This window comes from Oculina patagonica, chromosome 11, assembly GCF_052425735.1.
Source record: "Oculina patagonica isolate OP01 chromosome 11, crgOcupat, whole genome shotgun sequence".
Taxonomy (NCBI): domain Eukaryota; kingdom Metazoa; phylum Cnidaria; class Anthozoa; order Scleractinia; family Oculinidae; genus Oculina; species Oculina patagonica.
The window spans coordinates 23,592,107-23,614,582 of record NC_135768.1 but is presented as its reverse complement, the minus strand read 5'-3'; the positions used below and the strand labels follow the sequence as shown (position 1 = coordinate 23,614,582).

The following is a 22,476-nucleotide window of genomic DNA, read 5'->3' as shown; positions in this document are numbered from 1 at the left end:
CCCACTTAGTAGACTTAGCATTTCTAGACTTGAGTTCAGAACACAAGCAAAAGACATTAACCCTACTCGATTGAGGTTAAACACGAGATGTCGTTTCGCTAATGGAACTGAATTAATTATGGGGGACTTATTAGAACAAAGGTTACAAAATGTTTGAACTAAATGGGGTTCGTCTCGCTGAATAGATAACGAAGCAAATGATTGGCTTCAATTTACGACAAAGGAATAGAAGGCAAGTAAAATGCATTAACCCACATTTATAATTTATCTCGTTGAGCCAATAAATGTTCCAGAAGATATCACTGGAAAAACAAACGTCTTCTGATCATCCCAGGTGTTCCAGTTGGCAGTCAAGAAAGAGTTTCGAAGAAGTCCAAGAACTTGTGAAAATGAAGATTCTTGTGGTCCTGTCCTTTGTCGTATTGATGCTTGGCATTGAGGGTAAGTTGAAATACATTGATTGTACGTAAATTTTCCGAACTCTCGTTATTTCATGTTAAGTTTCCTCTTTTAACCCCAGATATTTTTATCAGTTAAAAAGGTTAACAACAGGAACATAGTCCTCACGGATTCTATTAAGCTGGCTTGGATACATACCGTTTTCGGAAGACATATACGATTTTGGGATTCAAATTGTGATGAAAAACTAGAGTTTTCTTTAGCTCAATATTTCGTTAAATGAGAAAAGTAACGCCTGTTGTCTTCGAACAGATAAAAACAGTGTCGTCTTGGGTACAAAAAAAGGCCAACTACGATTTTCGAGAAGGCAACAATGGCTAACATAATATTTTTTAATTATTGTCATGCGCTTTTAACATGAGCCTCTTGCTCGGATATAGAGTGCAACCTCATCTCGCGCCATGACGTTAATAAATTGATTGATTGATTGATTTTAATTTACACAATTTCTAATAGACTATAATCTATCCATTGGTCATTATTTCAAGCTATATTTTATCTTTTAGTAAATACGTTTTTTTCATTAAATGCCAACGTCGGCAGTGAGAGGTTGTTGCTATATTAACTGAAACGTTAATATTAGTTATTGCTGAAGATCAACTGTCTCAGTCTAGGTTCCAGACCCCTTTCATAACAATATATAAATAGTTTTCTAAAATTTGTAACGGTCATACTTCTGAAAATGTATGTAGCTTAGCATACGAAACGTCAAGTTAGTAAAATGCGAATTTTCATAATGTTTATTTTCGCTGTTTGTTTCATATTTTTAATCAAGTTTCGATGGCCTAAAACCAAGAGTCTTTATTATACAAGTCATTTTTATTTCCTAGCATATGCAAAAAAGGAAGCAAGAGGAAAAGGAAGAGAACATGGTATGTAAAATATATAATTATCTTTGAAATATTTTTGTTGGTTTTTCCTTATTTTATCTTGCAGCTGGAAAATGTACTTGGAATTCAAATTTATTCCCGGCTTTGTTGTCTAAATATGCCGACGGGTAACAATTCTTTGACAATCTCTATGAAGCCTAATTGTTGTTTACACGACTTAGGTCCGGCTGGCTGATATACCCATTTTTCCCTGATGAGATAACAATATACCTTAAAATTGGCTTTGGACACTTCCTAAATTTCATTATTTTTTAGCCATATTTCATCTTGAAGTAAGTACGTTTTGTCCAGTTTTTAACTGCTTGAAAAATACAACTAAAAGTTCAAGTTCATAACAAGTTCATAACAAGAATTTAAGTTTAAAACATTTCTTTTGCAGTGCTCGCGGATCAAAATCAATGCGTTTTTCCTTTCACGTATGAGGGCAGGACGTATAACGGCTGTACCTATGCCGGTGATTATAAAGTACCGTGGTGTTCACATGATAGTACTTATGATGGAGACTGGAGTATTTGCGGTAAGAAACGAGCCTAACCTAAGCGGGTCTGTTATACACTGGCGGTTTGGCGGCTTAAGACATTTTTGAGTCGGTTTGCAGGTATATTCGTATTTATGTGGCGGTTTACAGTCAAAAAATCATGGTGGTTTCGGTCCTTAGGAGAAAAAAAAGGGGAAGCCTCGAGCCAAGTGGCCCATACTGTCGGAGCTTATCCCGGTTTCGATAGCAATAAGCGGCTAGGAATATTTCTACTCCCCCCTGAATGGGATGCTAGTCCATCGCAGGGTTCCCCCCCCCCCCCCAACCAGCATTATGTCGCCGGTACCCATTTATACACCTGGGTGGAGAGAGGCACTATGAGAGTAAAGTGTTTTGCCCAGGAACACAACACAATGACCCCGGCCAGGCCTCGAACCCGGACCACTGGATCCGGAGTCTGGCGCACTAACGGATCTAGCGGTCCGTCCTTAGGAGAAAACGAAAGCTTTTTGTGGTCTAGGAAGAACAAAATATGGTGTATCGTCGTTTGCAGTAAACATTATTAGTGTGATGGTATGTTATTTTATTTGCCATCAAATGATCGGGGCTATTTAAGCCACATAATTATGTTGCCCGGCCAGGCCTGGGTGTAATGAAACCGGGATAAGCTGCGGCCTGAAGGGCGACCAGGATCTAGCTAACGCAGACTTTACCTTTACCTTAATTGCAGGCCAGAGTATTCTTAACTTTGCTGCTGTTTATTATTAGTACATACCAAACCAGTGAAAAGTGTTTTTCGCACGCTCTGACGACTAAAGCTTTAAATATCCTTTATTGTTATACATCCGCAGTTTCTCTTGCTCTAAAGATAATTCTCATTGGATGATTCGTGATCACATGACCTTGCATAAATTAAAAATTACAGCCGATTTCAGTGCAGTTAGTTTTCCTCGCAGCCGTTTTTTATGTTGCGTGACGACACTAAAAACGGCTGCGAGGGAGACTACAGTGAAGTGTGTAGACCCGGGCTTTTTTGAAACATTATTCGCCCGTGCATGATTCGACCGCGAGGTTACCAAGCTGTTACCGAACTTCGATACAAAACTCCCAACCTCCGCCCGACCGAACTTCCCAAGTTTGCTTGTTGAGGTGAAACAGGACATGTTGCATCAACTTGAAAGTCACTGCGATATCTGAACTAGATTATTTTAGCCTGGACAAGGAAAAAAGCAGCCGGCAGGAATATTTCAACAATTCTTGGGGCTCAAGCAAGCATAACATTCATGTAAAGCTCTATTGCATCTAAGCGTGAACACGTTCTGTTGAAATTGGTTATCAAATTAAACGCTGTCGATTCCTCGTTTAAATAATGAAATTGAAGTGTCGGACAACGTTTCGCACCAGTGATCACGCAAGTGATTTGCCGATAAATAAATTTTATGCTGATACAAAAATTTGGTCACATTTTACATTTTTGTACGAAAAATACATGTTTTACGATTTTTTCCCGTCATAATTGAAAGTCTTCTGCGTATGTAAGCCGGATGAAACTAGATGGTTTATCCATCTTGAAGAAAAATTGATTTTAATTGAAGCCGACGCGACGCGACAGGGAAGACTAAATTTGTCCCGCCAACATATTTACGGTTCGCGATACATAAAAGTTTTTCAACCTACGGTTAAGCATAGCAAAGTCCTTTTTGATAACATAACTACAGAAGAGTTATATCTGCACCAGTTTAAAAACAATGTAAGGTTTTTATCGACGTCGGAATATTTGTTCAAACAAGTATTTTGCAAAGTTTAAGGTCGCGCAGGACCCTTGACTTCATTATGTATGAATTTATTTAAAGAGTATGCACGAACTGCGACGAGTGAAGTCGAGGACAAACGAAGTATTTATGAGAATATAGTTCATTGTATAAGTAATAAGACGTTATTGTTTGTGTCCAGTGCGCTGGGACATAGCGAATTATTATTATTAGATTCACAGCTTTGAGTATATCACACGTTGTTGTAAACATTGACTCGGGAGGTCTTCGGAAGCCTTAAAAAACTGCAATTTTGTTTCCACGTTTTCTCCCCCGTTATAGTATCTCAGGAGTTTCGCGAGTTTTATTTCACTAGGAACATTAACTTGGTGTATTCTATTGTGTTATGACAGAGAAGAATTTTGAAATTTCTTTTCCAAAAAGAGGATACTTCAAAGTTTAGATTTCACATGTTTACCTTCTTAGAAGCAAATAACTTCCGGCAGTTTTTGAATACGAGAATTTCGTTTCTGTCATAACACAAAAGAGGTTATGTTTTATCACTAATTGATCAAATCATGGAAGAATCCCTCAGACGTACAAGCAAATTCATACCCCCACCGTGGCACTAGAATGGGGGAAACAGGCCATAAAATATGTCATTTTAGAGAAATAAACGACTACAGTCAACTCTCGCCTTGCGGACACCCCGCTATTACGGACACAACGGACAAAATCCAGATCCCGGCGAAAGAGGTTTGACTGGAAATGACTCCCGCTATTACGGCCTCTCGCTATAACGGAATTACGGACACTTTTGAGGTACCAAAAGAACAATTTCCTTGTTTTAACTCTCAATAAAGCGGACACCATGAACCTCTCGTATAACATTATTACGGATAATTGTCTGCTGCTCACTACTTGCCAAAATACAGTTCAGAAGTCTTCTGAGCGATTTGTTCTTGCATCAATTGCTTCAGTAGGCTGTACAGCAGACTTTGCTTCTTCACTTCAACTTGCGCCTTTTCCTTCCAGACGACACTTTAGGAGAGATCAAGCCCTCAAACCCTCATCCATTGTCATCCTCCATACCCAACGATTACGTAGTAGTTTCACCACTGATGATAAACTTTTTTCAATCTAGTATATTATTAAAAGGATGAACGGCACTTTTTCCCTTCCTCCCGCTATTACGGACTCTCGTTCTCACGGACACTAAAGGACGTCCCGACCGTGTCCGCTATAACGAGAGTTGATTGTAATCTAATTTCCATTGCCTTGATCGATGTTCCGCGATACGGGTTTGTTACCATAAACCAGTTGTGCTTGAAATAACCCCCATTGGTACATGATCTATTTCATTTTTATTACCCGCTTCGTCTGCTTTCATTTGTTAACTTTTTATTCTTGAAAAAATAGCCTGTATTTCTGTATAAACTACAACTGGCACCAGGAACCCCTTTGGCGAAAAATATTATAACCCAGCCAGCTCTTTCGCGCGCGCCCTTTTATTCCTGAAAGCCACATTTCATCTTTTGTTCTAGCATTACCGTCTTAGATTTCCAGTAAAGCGAATATCATATCCGCCACAGGTGAAACAAAGCTGTTTCATTATGTCGTTTCAGAGAATAGTTGACGAAGTGGTTATGAAACCAAATCACTTTTTATTTGAAATTAAAGTAATTTGATCAGTGACTCTTTATTCTCGAAATTTGCAGGGATAGATTTATTTTTTATTTAATGTAAAATTATTCAGAAAAGGGGAAACATTACTTGTTCTCTGATGCCTTTAATCGTATTTTGGCCGTTTGAGAATCCTCCACAGGCCGCTATTGACTGCACGTCATAAATAAGTGTTTATATTTGCCAAATTGTAATACAGTTATTTTTCTGTTATGGGTAGACGGCAATTGGTGGTGCTGATGGTGTAAGCCTTTACTTTCAGGAAACCTTCTGTTCGGTTAATAATTGTTTTCTTACGAGCTGTATAAATTGACGATACGAGAAATCAGAGTCGTTTTATTGTAAGCGATATGAGTGAAAAGAAACTATCTGAATTTATGTTTCGTTGTCTGCCGTTAAATTCGTGAGGACTAGCAAATCAGTGAAATACCTGAAAATATAAACATAATTGGTTTCTGGTTTACATGTCGCGAAAATCCTTTTCAGGTCATTGTGTTGATGTTCAAAGCACATGGTGACTAACAGGTGTACAAATCGTTTTAACTGTCACGCAATAAAAACATAAATCAAAAACCTATTCAGTGAATGAAGTCAAGAAAATGGGATATTATAGGAAAAAAATAAAGAAGTTATTTCTTCAAATTTTGTTTGTAACCATCTATGGGTTATGATATTCGCCTTTAAAGAAATCTGAGTCGAAACTGCTAGAACAAAAGATACAGTATGGCTTTCATAAATGAAAGGCACGCGAATGAGCTGGTTGGGTTATCGTTTTTCTCCAAAAGGGTTTCTGGTGCCAAAATATTCGTCTTATTGAAGCAAATCCACGAAAGAAAGTGGGTCTGTTATCAAAATGAAATAGGTCATGTATCAATGTAGGTTATTTCAAGCTTAAATTGGTTTATGGTAACAAACGCCTATTTCGGGACACCGATCAAAACAAGGGAAATTAAATAGGTCGTTTTATTATATGGTAAAGCCAGTCTAAGGTAAATCCGAGCGTTCTGATTGGTTCTCTCTTGGTCGGGATATTTTGCCATACGGACCGTTTCCACGAGAACGGTCCAAGCCGTGTATTTTTTTCGAAAGCCGGCAAATTCAAATTTGCAACTAAGCCCGCGAAAAAAAATCGTGTACATACTCTCATTCTTCGCAAAGAAACTACCAAACAGATTGATATTTTACAGAGCTTACATCGTGGACAAAAAAGCGAATATTCACCAAGCGAATTTCAACCGAATTATCTTAAAGATCGGGAAACTTCTGAACTGAAACAGGCATCACCGAAAGCAAAGAAGGCCATAGACGATTTTATAAACGAACAGAAAAGTGTAAACACAAATAAGAAGACGGCTACTGAAATGAAAGCTCTACTCCGCTACATTGAAGGTACGTGAAGGTAATAGTAGATAGATAGTATGACAAATGAAAGAATTGAAAGCCTACCTGCTTCCGAGCTTGACCAACTTTCCGTCCAAATGAGTCCAAATTTTTCACGCAGCGAATTTTTTATAAACACACGCAGCAAAAAAAGGAGAAGAGTACGAGCCAGCAACAATTTCCAGTTTTCAGCGAAGCATACAGCGATACCTGAGAAGAAATATCCATTCAACATACTCAACGACACTGAATTTGAAAAATCGAGAAGAGTACTAGCTGCGAATTGCTAGTCACTAGTTCACAAGTACGGCGAAGGAAAGAAGCCGCAAGCCGCTCAGGCGATTGATAAAGACGACGAAGTCGTAGATGCTCTTTTTGAAGCGGGAGAATTAAGCGACTCCAATATCCAGTAGGCACTTCATAGAGCTGTCTGGTGTTTTTTTTTTAATTTATCCTTACACTTCGGTTTACGAGCCAGAGACGAAAGCCGAAAAAATACGCTGGGGAGACGTCCAACTTCAACAGCAGAATAATGGCCAAGAAACCTCAGTTTGGTTAGCCGAGCGGCCCGGCCTGGCTTTCCGCCTGTTCCAGCCTGTTCCAGCCGAGTTTCTTCATCAGAACTTTCCCGATCTTTAGAATAATAAAATCCGCTTGGTGAATATTCGTCCTCTTCGTCACGATCAATAAATTTGTTTTCACACTCGTGGTAGCTTGTTCTTTCTTAGTTGCTCGCGTCATCATACTGCACTTTACGGAGGAAGCCCTTTGAATGCAATTGACCGGAAGTGCTTTTTAGCAGAAAAATAAACAAGCATGGCTCGAGTGCCATATTATAAACTACTTACTAACCTAGCTTGCTCGAGCCGTACTGGGGAATATTGGCCCTCGGTACTGAGTTTTTGTACGGACCTCGCTGCGCTCGGTCCGTACTGCCACGACCTTGGGCCAATATTCCCCAGTAAGGCCCTCGCGCTCGGTTAGTAAGAGGTTATTATTTTCCCAAAATTACTTATTTTATGACCTGTTTCATTTCCCTTGCTACTATACAAGTGTTTTTATTTAACAGGTTGGTAATCTGGACGCTCTCACGTTGCAATCAATCCTTAATTCTTATTAACAAAATCATATATTTGATGTGTTTGTCTCGAATACACAAGCTATTATCTTTTTGCTTTGCTTAGATGCCCGGATCGATTTATAAGCTTTAATCCAAACCTATTCATTTTTTTTTTATTTCATGTTTCCCTGAACGCTTATCCTTTTTCTTTTACATTTCAAAATGAGCCATTGATATTTCATGTATTTCCGATCGATACATTATTTTTTGTATTTCACGTTCCTCTATCATAAAACCCTTTATGTGTGTTTTAAGTAAAAACTACAATATTTACAGAGGAATTCACATCAGCCGTAGCTGGTTTAATCCTCATTTATTGGCGAAATAGACCGTTCCTGAGACATGACGAGTTAACTAAATTTAGCTGATACCTGACACTTACCAATCTCTTGTTATCACTTAGTAAACAAGAAAAAACCCTAGGCTTTTGCTGCAATGTTCTCTAAAGACACTGCGAAAAAAGTGTGAAGGCTTTTCTAGATTTGAGTCGAGGACAAAGAGCGTCGCTTCAAACAAGTTAGCCGGCTTAGTTATGAAATGCATCTATCACTAAATGAGACAAGTCGTCTGACTGCCGGCGAAAACAACAAACCAGCACTGGGGAAAAATAGCTTCGCTAGATAGATAGATAGTTTATCCATACAACTTCGCAACCCAAAGGTTGAATTATGGTATATTTACAAATTTATAAAACCGATAAAAACTTAAAAATATTTAAAAAACTATACAAGAGTGATTAAAATCCAAACTTAAGTACATTAGAGACAAAAAACTATTTCTAAATCTATTAGTCTTAAAAACAGGATTAAATTGCCGTGACTTTCTGAGGTTATAGCTACTAAAATTCCGTGGGGGCAGTAAATTCCTCAGCCTACTGTCATTGTTCTCTAAAATGCTGTTAAACAGTTTTTCCGTCAGGACTTGCCTTGACCTGACAGAGTGACTACACTTGCCTTATCGAGCGCTTCTTCGTACGAAAACTACGGGAAAATGATGCGCATCAACCTCTTTTGCACTGCTTCCAGCTCATGAGAAAGATACGCAGGTAGACTTTCATTGAAAACCAGACAGGCATATTCAGTGATAAGGCGAATGCAGGTACGATAGAACTGTACTAACTCGTTAGGACCTGAGCCTGAACGCTTTAACTGAGAAAGACAATACAGGCGTTTTCTAGCTTTCTTTCACCTACCAATCTAATGGATAATGGATCTAAGTTTATTAAAGGGATCTAAAGGGGACATATCAGAACATAGATTACTGAATGTTGGACTTTTTACCATTTATTACCACGTTTTTCAGCTGATTGCGTGGCAGCGCAATGAAACTATACAAGGGATTCGCCACGCTTAATATAACAAGGCAAATGATTGGTCTATGCTATATGACAAAAGAATAGAATACACGCTAAATGCATTAACCCACTCGAAGTTTATTCGCGAAGTCCCGCTTCGCTAATGGAACTGAATTAATTATGGGACACTTCTTAGAACAAAGATCACAAATTTGTCAGACTAAATGGGAGGCGGATGAATAGGAGTACGCAAACCCGCCGATCTGTGCTATTTTTTAACCAAATCCATCAATCCACCACTATTTGGTTTAAATCCGACTCCGCATTTCTTGAAAAATTTTTGTGATATAGTTTCACCGCGAAGAACGGAAGATGGTGGTTTATTTTGCCAATTCTTTTTAAGAAGTTTTGTTTTATTGCTTGTTTTTGCGACAGGTCTGTCAACATACCGACGAAGACCGACCAAAATGATCCGAACTTCCTGATATGAAGAGACCGGAATCCTGACCAAAATATTCAGCTAACCTGCGATCCGCTTTTTCTAACGCAAAAATCTGACTAAATCCGTAAATCCGGAAACCTACTCAACCACCTCTAATGGGGTTCGTCACGCCCAATGGATAAGAACGCAGATGATTGGCTTAAATATACGGAAACGAATAGAAACAAGTAAAATGTTTTAACCTGAAAGGTGGCGACAATTTCTCAAGTATTTCGAAATTTGCCTTACCATGCGTTACGAGGCTATGTCATTTTCATGGTCTATACTCTCACCGACCATAGCTCTCGACCAATCAGCACGCGAGAGTCCTCTTAGTTTTTGTAAAATAAGGATTGTTTCAAAAAAAGGATTCGGCCCGCGAAACAATATAAAGCAATACTAGTGTAGAAAGCATTTCTAAAATTGAGTTCAGGACACCAGCAAAAGGCATTAACCCTACTCGATTGAGGTTAAACACGAGATGTCGTTTCGCTAATGGACCTGAATTAATTATGGGGAACTTATTAGAACAAAGGTCACAAAATGTTAGCACTAAATGGGGTTTGTCTCGCTGAATAGATAACGAAGCAGATGATTGGCTTTAATTTACGACAAAGGAATAGAAGGCAAGTAAAATGCATTAACCCACTTAGTCGACTTAGCATTTCTAGACTTGAGTTTGGAACACAAGCAAAAGACATTAACCCTACTCGATTGAGGTTAAACACGAGATGTCGTTTCGCTAATGGACCTGAATTAATTATGGGGAACTTATTAGAACAAAGGTCACAAAATGTTAGCACTAAATGGGGTTCGTCACGCTGAATAGATAACGAGGCAGATGATTGGCTTTAATTTACGACAAAGGAATAGAAGGCAAGTTAAATGCATTAACCCACTTAGTCGACTTAGCATTTCTAGACTTGAGTTCAGAACACAAGCAAAAGACATTAACCCTACTCGATTGAGGTTAAACACGAGATGTCGTTTCGCTAATGGAACTGAATTAATTATGGGGGACTTATTAGAACAAAGGTTACAAAATGTTTGAACTTAATGGGGTTCGTCACGCTGAATAGATAACGAAGCAAATGATTGGCTTTAATTTACGACAAAGGAATAGAAGGCAAGTAAAATGCATTAACCCACATTTATAATTTATCTCGTTGAGCCAATAAATGTTCCAGAAGATATCACTGGAAAAACAAACGTCTTCTGATCATCCCATGTGTTCCAGTTGGCAGTCAAGAAAGAGTTTCGAAGAAGTCCAAGAACTTGTGAAAAATGAAGATTCTTGTGGTCCTGTGCTTTGTCGTATTGATGCTTGACATTGGGGGTAAGTTGAAATATATCTATTGCGTGAAAATTTTCATAACCCTCTTTATTTCGTGTTAAGTTTCCTCTTTTAACCCTAAATATTTTTATCAGTTAAAAAGGCTAACAACAAATAATAGTCTTAACGTGTTCTTTGATACTGGCTTGGATATATTTTGTTTCCTAAAAAATTTTGAAGTTTGAAGGTTCAGCTTGCGTATCCGATCAGATGCATTTTCCTCAGCGTTTAAGAGCATCTGTCTGTAAATATCGAGAATCCCAACACAGGAACGAAAATTCGAATTTTCTTTTATTCGTAAAAAAACGTTTTTGTGATCTATTTTCAAAAATATCGTTTAAAAGTTCCAGCGAGTTTAATTTTTTTTTGTGGAATCTAGGGAAGTTGGAAATAACACCCGATCGAGTCCGAAGCCCGAATAATGGGGGATGGATTTTCTGCAAAAATGGGACAGTTACAAAACGCCTGTAGAGAAAGACGAAAACCTCTTTTGATTTCATCATCTTACACAATTTCCAATCTATCCTTTAGTCATTAATTCTAGCTACATCAGAGCGGTTTTCAATTGAGTGTCGATCGTAAAACCAAAACCAAAGCAATCATTCTGGCCAATCAAAACAGACACAGACAATCCAGTGAACCAATCAAAACTCGAAGTAAATACATGTAGCCGACGCAAAGCGCGGGAAAACGCATGTGAACGAGTCACGATTGGTTTTGGTTTCACTCCTGATTGGTTAAGAAAGTGGCGCGAGATTTTTAAACCAATCACTAAGCGAAATAATGCAAAACCAAAGCAAATACGAATTACTTTCGACACTCAAGTGAAAACCGCTCTATAACAATCAATAATAATCAAGTTACAACTCATGTGATATTTCACAATATGTCACAAGAAACATCGTATAACTAGTATGTATATCCAAAGGTTGAATAGAGCGATTTTCGTTTGACCTTGAAATGGTTACGCGTAAACAGAAGGCAAACAAGAAACGAACAAAAATCCTGTAGCTTGATTCGTTTATCGAACAGACACAAGCGCGCGCTGCTTTTTATTGGTCTTGCGAACACGCAACGCATTTCAGCGAACTATAAATGAGTGATTTTCTGATTTTTTGCAACTTCGAGCAATAAAAACTAGACGGTAAAATGCCAGACTAGAGAGAAAACCAGAAAGAAGGAATTCGTAAATTCGGTGCTGCTTATCCGATGCAAAAAAGGTATAGATTTTGAAAGTCTATGCCGCAAGTAGAGGTTTTGCTGTAAGTTCGTGTGAAAACCGCGTAAACTACAATACCGCTCGCTCAATCAGTTTACGGCGTTTATGATTGGTCTTTCGAACAATACCATTTCCTTGTTAGGTGCGCTACAACGCGCCATTAGCGGGAAATTTGTTCTGAACTCAAAAACTATTAGCGAATAAAACAACTTTCGAACACTCTTGTAAACTGCTTTTCAAGGTCATACGAAAATCGCTCTATCGCACCAGGGCAGGTAAGGTAAGGTAAGGTAAAACTTTATTTATGCAGGGTGGCCCATTCAGCACAGTGGTTTGTCTCCAGAGGGGCCCTGCTAAAATACAATTTCTAAAAATATAAAATATCTAATTGTTTAAAATAGTTATAAAAATAGAGTTAAAAGCTAATGTTTAGTAATTGAAATAATTATATAAATGAGTTTAAAAACTAAAGCGAATTACAAGCATGAACTGGTATATAAAAAAGATTAAAATCGTAAATTAGGTGCTATGAATAAAGTGGGCTTTGACAAGATTTTTAAAAGAGGAGAGTGATACAGCTTGTTGGATTTTTAAAGGTAGTGAATTAAAAAGGGCTGTGCCAGAAAATCTGAAGTACGCTTGCCAAGGCTAAGCTTGGGTTTAGGTAGATGGAGGTCAGCCTTCCTTCGAGTGTTGTAGCCATGTACATTGTAATTCCTAATGAAATAGTTACTTAAATACTGAGGAATTAAGTTATGCAAACATTTATAAACTAAAACACATTTGTGTATTTTACGGTTTGTTTCTAAGTCAGCCCACCCTAAAACATTAAAAGTATCTCTAGAAGAGTCACACTTAAGAATGATACGGGCAGCACGGTTTTGCAACCGCTGTAGACTTTTGCTGGAGCCAACAGACAGTTCACCCCAAGCAGTGTCAGTATAACTTAAGATTGGGTCAATAAGGGTATTGTAGACACACTTTGCTGCTTTAAGAGTGAGGCAAGATCGTATCCGTGCAAGAAGTCCCAGACGCTTATTAACTTTGTTACAAGTAGTGTCTATATGCTCTTTCCAGTGAAGCTGTTCATCGAGCATAGCCCCAAGGTAATTGAACTTTGTCACTCTCTCTATGTCCTTGCCTTGAATCTGCAGGACAAAGTCTGAGGTGGTTTGCAGCAATTGTCTTGTTCCAAAGAGTAACCCTTTGGTTTTGCTCTGATTTAGTATTAGCTTACTGTCCACCAACCACTGCTCAACACAGTTGAGGTCTTCTTGTAAATTTTCCGTAATGTTGCTGACCTCAGATCCAGAATAATAGATAACAGTGTCATCCGCATACATGCTAATCGACGAGTGCAGTAGGGCTACTCCTTAACTTTTTTCGAGCGGGGTGGGTTGATATAAACCGGTTGATAAAAATAAAAAAAAAACGTTTTTAATAAAGTTCAGTTGCAAGAAACTTTACTGAGGAATATTCCGGCCTAGGAAGGTTTTGTAGAGAAGTCTCGGTGCCCGTTCCGTACCACATGACACATGAGGTCTATATTTCCCAATACGGTTCTCGCACTAACAAGAAGCCATTTTTATTTCCTAGCATATGTAAAATATAGAATTATCTTTGAAATCTTTTTGTTGGTTTTACCTTATTTTATCTTGCAGCTGGAAAATGTTCCTCGAATTCAAATTCTTGGTTTTCACGTGAAGTCATCAAAATACTTAAAGCCAGAATCGCAGTACCCCTGAGTTTTTATCCTTATTTTATTAAAGGTTTAGATAGAGCATTTTGAATTTTGGAGTTTCACGCCACACGAGATCAAAGATGGCCTCCAGAAGGCTGTCACGTTTTCTTTAAAAAATGCCTCATCCTGCGATTTTTAACAATCTGGACAGTTGAGGTTTTGCGAGAAGTGTTTATGCGAATGTAACACATGACACCTGAGGTCTTTATTTCCCAATACGGTTCTCGCACTAACAAGAAGTCATTTTTATTTCCTAGCATATGCAAAAAAGGAAGCAAAAGGAAAAGGAAGAGGATATGGTATGTAAAATATATAATTATCTTTGAAATCTTTTTGTTGGTTTTTCCACAGGGCACAGAGGAGTCAAGTTTGTCCGCAATTCAAAATCTCTACCGTGCAAAACGACCTTCAAAAGCTTTTCAAAGCGATCGTGTGAGCCGTACGTGATACAACGCCGTCATGCAATACTTGTTTACAGATCGTCTGGTCTGGTGATATCGTATTCATACCCTCATGCGACATCCGCAGACATCAATGTTTGTGGGCGTAACCAGAGAGACCACTAGTAAGAAAAAGAGCAAGGGACGAAAGCGATTTGAGGCGAAAGTCCGATCCCTCGTTACTCGCTAAAAATCAAACGAAACGATCTCATTTTTAACATGTGGTTTAAGACTAGGATTGTCTCCCCATACGCTGTAAGAAAATCTTCAAACAAGTCGTTTAAGCTGTATTTCGGGGGACGAGTTTTAGGCAGTTAAAAATTCGTTTTCGTACAATGTGGACCGGAGGATACTGGTGGCGGAAATGCGTCACGAGACATGTGATGTTGCAATACCGTAATGTGTTTCACAAGTAACTTACCACTTTGAAGAGAAAACATTGTTTTCCACATTCAATTTCTTCGGATTGCGTTGTTCCTCGTATGGTAAATTTCGCTTTTCCCGGAGAGCACTATTCATATTTTGAATCTTACCGCCGGTCGAAAGATCAGTTGTTGTTTTGAATTTCGGATTAGTAACGGTTGATTTCAGCTGTCACAGCATGGATCTACATACGACTTCCGTTTCCGCCACCAGTATGCTTCGGGTGACATCGAGCCGATCACGTGGTATAATGTTTCGTCCCTTGTCTCTTTTTCTTCTCGGCACTTCGTGCCTCGTCGGAAAGCTTCGCTTTCCGAAAAAAAAAACGTCGCCCTTCAGGCGACGATTTTTTCGCCCCAGGCGACCATTGTCAGAATACGATATCACCAGACGATCTGCAAACAAGTATCGCATGACGGCGTTGTATCACGTACGGCTCACACGATCGCTTTGAAAAGCTTTTGAAGGTCGTTTTGCACGGTAGAGATTTTGAATTGCGGACAAACTTGACTCCTCTGTGCCCTGTGGTTTTTCCTTATTTTATCTTGCAGCTGAAGATGATATTCTTCCAATTCAAATTCATTCTCTGCATTGTTAATAATAATAATAATAATAATAATAATAATAGTAATAATAATGATAATGATAATGATAATGATAATGATAATAATAATAATAAAAATAATTTTTTTAAGTAATAATTTTAATAATAATTATAATAATTTTAATAATTTTAAATAATAATAATAATAATAGTAATAATAATAATAATAATAATAATAATAATAATAGAGATAATAATAATAATAATAATAATAATAATAATAATAATAATAGAAAAAATAATAATAATAATCTTTGTTCTTCTCAAGATAAAAAAAGCCCAACCGGTCTGGGAGGCCATGCGTTCGATTCCCGTCGGGGACTCCGATATTTTCTTTGTCCCATGCTCCTTTCATTGTTGAACAATCCATCTTCATCATTTATCACCGAGCTTAAAATTTACCATCTTTATTATTTACTACACACTTGATGAATTCGACATTGCTGATCCTAGCAGTATGCAGGACGTGTGTCACATATCAATCTAGTGAATGGCCCAGCTCACAACGAGTCTCTCGTAGCTCAGTTGGTTAGAGCGCCCAACCGGTATCTGGGAGGCCATGGGTTCAATTCCAGTCGGACACTCAAGATTTTTCTTTGTCCCATGCTCGTGTCATTGTTGAACAATTCATCTTCATCATTCATCACCGAGCTTAAAATTCACCATCTTTATTATTTACTACTTACAATTCTTTGACAATCTTTATGAAGTCTTATTGTTGTTTGCACGAGCTTGGTGATGAGATACCTTTAAATTGCCTTGAGACACTTCCTAAATTTCATTATTTTTTAGCCATATCTCACCTTGAAGTATAGTAAATACGTTTTGCCAATTTTTAACTGTTTGAAAAATACAACTAAAAATTCAATATTCTTTGAAGAAGTTCATAACAGGAAAATTACTGAATTCTGTAACAAGTGAATAAACTTATTCACTCAACACAATAATTTAAAAAGATCACGTCGTTTCTTTTTCTTTTTCCTTTTCTTTAAGCCTACGCGCATTGATCTGAAGGGCGTATTCGTGTATTTGCTTTGAATGAATCGGTCGAATTATTTGAAATTATTTTTAACGGGGTAATTTTGTGCATGAAATACAATTTTTTACCTAAAAGCATCTTTTTGGTACGCTTCGGTAGCATATCGGGCGAGTTTGGTCGAGCCATGGTTTGTATTTTGGCGAGAAGCAGACGAGCCAAAATACCCATGGCGAGACCAAACGAGCCTGATATGCAGCGAAAGCGTACCAAAAAGGTACGATTAGTAGCCAAATTTAGCCAAAAATCCGGTAATATTTATCGCTCTGTTGAAGCCATGCTTGCAAGGTACGTACTGCAAATTGTGTTGACTTGGTCTTCAACAGTTTTACCAAGTTGTTCTTCTGCCTTTTTTTCCACTCGTTTGTTTAGAGTTTCATTCTCTAAATTTTCAAAATTAAAATTAAGCGAAAAATTTGGAAATTCCAACTCCATTTTTTCTGTCTGAATGTCTCAGTACTCGTCGGCGAGCGCGCTCAAGCTTAGTTTTGGCTGGAAAGTTTTTCTCTTTTTACGACCGCTAAACGCCGCTAAATTTAAATACGAAGTTCTGTTTTATTGGTTAACCTCTTTTCAATTCATCGTACAGTAACACTACTTTACTTTAAAGTGACGGTGATATGGTGGCATATCAGGTCAGTGACTTGATATCGTAGGATATCAGGACAGTAGATAGCGCTTCTGATTGGCTACTTGCTAATTTGGGTTCGGTAAACAGTAATAGTATAATTAGTTAAAGCTATAACTACTTCTTTTCTGTTAAAATATTTTTGATTATAGGGAATACTTTGTATGTTCAATGAACCACCTGTTGATTCCTCTTGGTTTTTTTAGACTATCTGTGCCATGGCATGTTTAAACAAAACGAGAGTGCTACTTTTTTAAAATTGAACAGCAACCACTAACTAGAATTTAAGTTCAAAGCATTTTTTTTTGCAGTGAGCGGGGGTCGAGATCGATGCGTTTTTCCTTTCACGTATGAAGGCGCGCGGTATAACGGCTGTACCTATGCCGGCGATTGGGACCGACCGTGGTGTTCACTTGATAGTACTTATGATGATGACTGGACTAATTGCGGTAAGGAACGAGCCTAGGCTAAGAGGGCCTATTATAGCGGAGCTCCACAGCGGCCCGAAGGGCCGCAGATCGGAGCCCCATACCCATAGAAAATTCGCAGAAATAGGAAAACCATGAACTTGAGTTTTCATGGTCATCATGGCTAGCGGCATGGCTCGCGGGCGCGTACGTACGGCGTACGTACGTACAGTGTCGCGCACTTCAGAAATAGATATACCCTCACCTATTTGTTACTGGGCATCCACGTTATGGTGAATTGACAGCTGCCAATACAAGGTATCCGCTGACCAGTACCACGTGATCATATCGCGAGCTCAGGTGTATAACTCATCGAGGTAACGCGTTTTCATAAAGTTGACCGCTGACCGAAAAATGGGTTTTTTTTATTGGATTGCGGGCTCATTTACTATTTTTTATGCCTACGGTCAGTGAACTCAGATATTTAAATAAAGGGCAAAGTAAATTACCTGGGAGCTCCGCTTTTAGGCTTGGCTAAATCTATTTAATACTCTGAGTCGGTTTGCGGGTATATTCGTATTTATCTCGCGGTTTACGGTCAAGAAATCATGGTGGCTTCGGTCTTTAGGAGAAAACGGAAGCTTTTTGCGGTCTAGGAAGAACAAAATATGGTGGTTTCCGGGATGTACGACCCCCTATAATAGAAACCTCACCTAGGGAGAGCCATTAATTTTTGAAACAAAATATTATTTTGAATTTACACCAATGAGTGTATCGTCCGGCGTTGTTTGCAGTAGACATTATCTGTAATAATGTGTTATTTATTTGACATCAAATGATCAGACACTCCTGTTGGCAGAGCAGTCTAGGGTGGAATGAAACCGGGATAAGCTGCGGCGTGATGGGCGACCAGGATCTAACGCAGACTTTACCTTTACCTTAATTGCAGGCCAGGCCAGAGTATTCTTAACTTTGGTGCTGTTGATTATTAGTACATACCAACTAAGTGAATAGTGCCTTTCGCACGCTCTGGCGACTCAAGCTTTAAATATATTGTACTATTCACCACCGCTCCAGTGAATGAGTTTTAAATAATTTTTAAGATGAGCAGTCTGTTATGTGATATCAAGACTTCAAAAAGTTCTCATAGTTAATCATTATTCAATATTTGAGCAATTATTTGGAATGATCTTTTCCGTTTTATTTTTTCCTAGAGTGCAGCGAAAGTGAAGCAAATCGATTAAACTGCCAGCAACATTTAGTATGCATCCCAGCTGCTGATGGCCGCAGTGCAAAATGCCATGCTACATCTTCCGGCGGCATTTACGCGTAAATCACGGTTTTGCCACTAATTTAACTTGCTGTGTAAAATGTCTGTGGGCTGAAACACGTTGAAAAAGAATAAATAAAGTGATTTATGCAACAGATAGCTAAAGCTTTCCTTTTTTCACCTTATACCTTCTCATCTCCTCAATCCTGAACCAGTTTCTTTCTTATTAGTTTAATCAGGGATGTTACCAGTCATAAGCTGTTTTTTTTTTATTGAAGTTTTTTGTTATATACATTTATTTATTTATTAATTACGTTTAACCAAACAAAACTATACATATTTCGAAATTAGAAGTTCTGTCATATTCAGGAAATATTATTTAGTGTAAAAAAAAAAAACTGCTTTCAAATTGCCTTCTTCCTGATCAATAAAAAAAATAAACCTCGTACTTTGTCCATTATCGGCAGGAAAAAATAATAAACACGGGAAAATAGTTCACAATTGTCGAGTCAGTTATAAAGATCACAGCAATACAGACCTCTACGCTTCGTTACCATTTCTTATAGTGTCTTTACGGGGAAAAATGACCTCGTTGTCTTCCTAACCGTCGCCATTTTCATCAATAGAGTCTCCTTACGCGCTAAGTCACTGCTAGTCGACATATCACGAGGCTCTTTTCGTGTGAAATTTACATGCAAAATCAAGTATGATGCCATTTTCCGCTTATTCTGCCGAGAAAATTCTTCCTAAAAACACTTGGAACCAATATTTAAACGGAACAGTACATACATGTTAACCATTTTCTTAAAAATAGGAAATAACGGAAATTGATGCAAAACTAAGCCAGCTTATGGAATGTAAAATAGAGCAAATAAAGTACTCAAACCAACTTTTTTCACTGTAACTTTTAATGCACACTTCTTTTTTAATGGGATGTTACTTACAATAAAAAAAAACACGATAAGTGCTTTTAATAATAATATTTAATAATAAATTTAATACTTATATTGCGCTTTTTCTATAAAAATATTCAAAAGCGCATTACAATAATTATTATTAAACTAAATTAAAAAAGTTACACAGTAAAAATGAATTTAAAATTACAATATTTACATATTAAAATTTCCAGAGTAATAGTGAAAGGTAGTAAATAGTAAAATTTAAGAATCACAATATTAAATCAAATGAATAACAAATCTAACTAAAAGCCTTTCTAAATAAATATGTTTTAACTGAACGTTTAAAAGACTCGATGGATGTTACCTGTCTTATTGGCATAGGAAGACTGTTCCATAAGAGGGCAAACTTTTAACCAAAAGTTAAAACACGAAAGTGCCACTTCCAAGGCAAAAAGTGAAAATTTACACTATACATTATACTTGGTAAAAACAGTTATTTACGGTGTAAATAATAAATTCCCTTATTAAGACATGCAACATGAAAAGCGACCAGCGCACTACAATTCAATCGACTTACTGATTCGCATTAAAAATAAGGAAATTCAAAGTATTATATAAAAAGAAAGATGTAAATAAATTACAGATGGCTTTCGACATACGTCTCTGAAATGAAATCTCATTTCAGAGACGTGTGTCGAAAGCCATCTGTAATTTATTTACATCTTTCTTTCTACGTTTGTAAGGCTTTCTAGGCTTATAAAATTTCTATCTGTCAAAGTATTATAATAATGGGAATAATTGCGAAATTACTTTATGAACAAGGAATACCTGAGTTGGTTGTTATAATAACTGTTGTGATGAATGAGCGGGTGGGAAGGAGTGTGGAGGGGGGAGGGGTGCGAAGGGAGGGGGGGGAGTGACTTGATGAAGTAGGCTGCTGGACCGTTCGAGCGGTAGTCTCAAATCATACTAATGAAAGCGTTCTTTAAGGCAACTTGGTTTCTGATTTAAGTAATCTATATTGTTCGGAACTGAGCACCTATTTAAGATTCGTGGGGGGTAAAAAGCAGTTTTTAAGTCAACTGTCAGATTATTTTTGTAGATTTTTCACAGCGTAAATAAAATGAATAAGGGACTGGTCAATAAGTAGAGGGGGGGTGGGCCGGAGCAGAAAGGGGGTGGGTGGGTCATCAGTTTTTCAACCCTCGAAAAGGGGTGGGTTATGTCGTTTTGATCTACATGTAGGGGGTGGGTCATCTTATTTATATCAGTATAAATAGATAAATTTCTCGAAGTGACCAATTTTAAATGAGTTTCTAGCTATTTTAGGAGGCTAAAATATAAAAATTTCCCGGGGAAGCATGCCCCCTGACCCCCCTAGATGGCTTATGATCATAACATCAGTTTTGCCTGTCTGTCTTCAGGCTGCGTTGATTCACTCAGTGCTTAAGGCTTTCACCAGTAAACTCTTTTCTCAAACACTTTGCAAATATGAGTTATAGACAGTGGTTGTAGACAGTTTCTGAATTAATTATTCTATATTAATTGGTCTGGATAAAATCAGACAAACTACTATTTTTAAAAAATGTACAACAACTTTTAGTTTGCAAGACATGTTTCGATCGTTCCAACGATCATCTTCAGTTGTCGTTTACAGTTGAAGTTGAATTTTTTACAAGCAATGGCGTAACATGCGTGATACGCAACATTCGTGATACATTTTAAATTTAACGTGCAGCATTTAAATGCGCGCGAGTATAAATACACGGCAAAGAAATTAAACAGTAAAAATAACTAAGTAAATTACAATTATTACACAAAATGATGCAAAAAAATTAAATTAAATTAAACGACACTTATTTATAAGAAAATAACATAATACTAAAATGAAAGAGTTAAGTCAGCATGTTTGAGCTGCTTATTTAACGTGGGGTTTTCCCAGCGGATGTGGACAGCCTCTTTTAAAATTAGCTGTAGTCTATTGGGTGCGGAATCTACAATAGAAAAGCAGTTCTTAGATGCAAGCCTACGGCATGCCTCAGACTGCTGCAGATGTTGGTAAATGTGTGAGTTCCTGTCCTTACTCAGATACTCACGAATGCGCGTTGAAAGATGACGGCTAGTTTCGCCGATGTAACAGGCATTACATCCTGCACAAGAAAATTTGTAGACAACGCGCGAACGGAGATCGAGAGGAACAGGATCCTATATTAATTATTCTAAATATATTATGAATTAATATTACGTATATGTTTCAGATTTTGCACATCTTTGTGTCTACATTTTCCCATGGAAAGTGTCCATCAGGGAAAATTAGGGTGGTGTATGTTGGGAATCACACTAAAAGCTGATATCAAATCAAAAACCTCCAACCGCTTACAGAATAATGAATTTTATGAGCAAAGGGGGTGGGTCATGTAATTTCAACCCCGTATCAGGGGTGGGTCAGTCAGTTTTGAGCCAGAAGAAAGGGGTGGGTCACAGATTTTCAAGCCACCACTTTTCCAATTGCTCCGGCCCACCCCCCCTGGTACTTATTGACCAGTCCCTAATACGAAAATCTCTTTTGATTTCATTTTAATTTACACAATTTATAATATAATCTATCCATTGGTCATTATTTCAAGCTATTTTTTATCTTTTAGTAAATACGTTTTGTTCATTAAATGCCAACGTCGGCAGTGAGAGGTTGTTGCTATATTAACTGAAACGTTAATATTAGTTACTGCTGAAGATCAATTGTCTCAGTCTAGGTTCCAGACCCCTTTCATAACAATATATAAATAGTTTTGTAACGGTCATACTTTTGAAAGTGTATGTAGCTTAGCATACGAAACGTCAAGTTAGTAAAATGCGAATTTTCATAATGTTTATTTCCGCTGTTTGTTTCATATTTTTAATCAAGTTTCGATGGCTTAAAACCGAGTCTTTATTATACAA

The 22,476-nt window shown here is 37.7% G+C and overlaps 2 protein-coding genes and 1 pseudogene across 7 annotated transcripts in view; 2 read left to right on the top strand and 1 right to left on the bottom strand.

Moving 5' to 3' along the window:
* The window catches only part of LOC144629868 (uncharacterized), a 182,981-nt gene that overhangs the window by 10,071 nt on the left and 150,434 nt on the right, over positions 1–22,476 (bottom strand). The window lies entirely within an intron of this gene.
* LOC144629866 (uncharacterized) overlaps positions 271–22,476 on the top strand; it is a 123,550-nt gene continuing 101,344 nt past the window's right edge. For 2 of the 6 annotated variants that reach the window (XM_078488105.1, XM_078488106.1), the window contains exons 1-2: positions 271–441; positions 1,290–1,331. In XM_078488105.1, coding sequence (XP_078344231.1) covers positions 285–441; positions 1,290–1,331 — 199 coding nt within the window. In that variant the 5' untranslated portion in view covers positions 271–284. Of the gene's footprint in view, positions 442–1,289; positions 1,332–10,429; positions 10,873–14,086; positions 14,129–17,271; positions 17,410–18,581; positions 18,797–22,476 lie in introns of those variants that run through there. The other 4 variants (XM_078488104.1, XM_078488109.1, XM_078488108.1 and 1 more) reach the window with 4 other exon arrangements.
* LOC144630942 (uncharacterized) lies at positions 1,798–7,054 on the top strand (annotated as a pseudogene).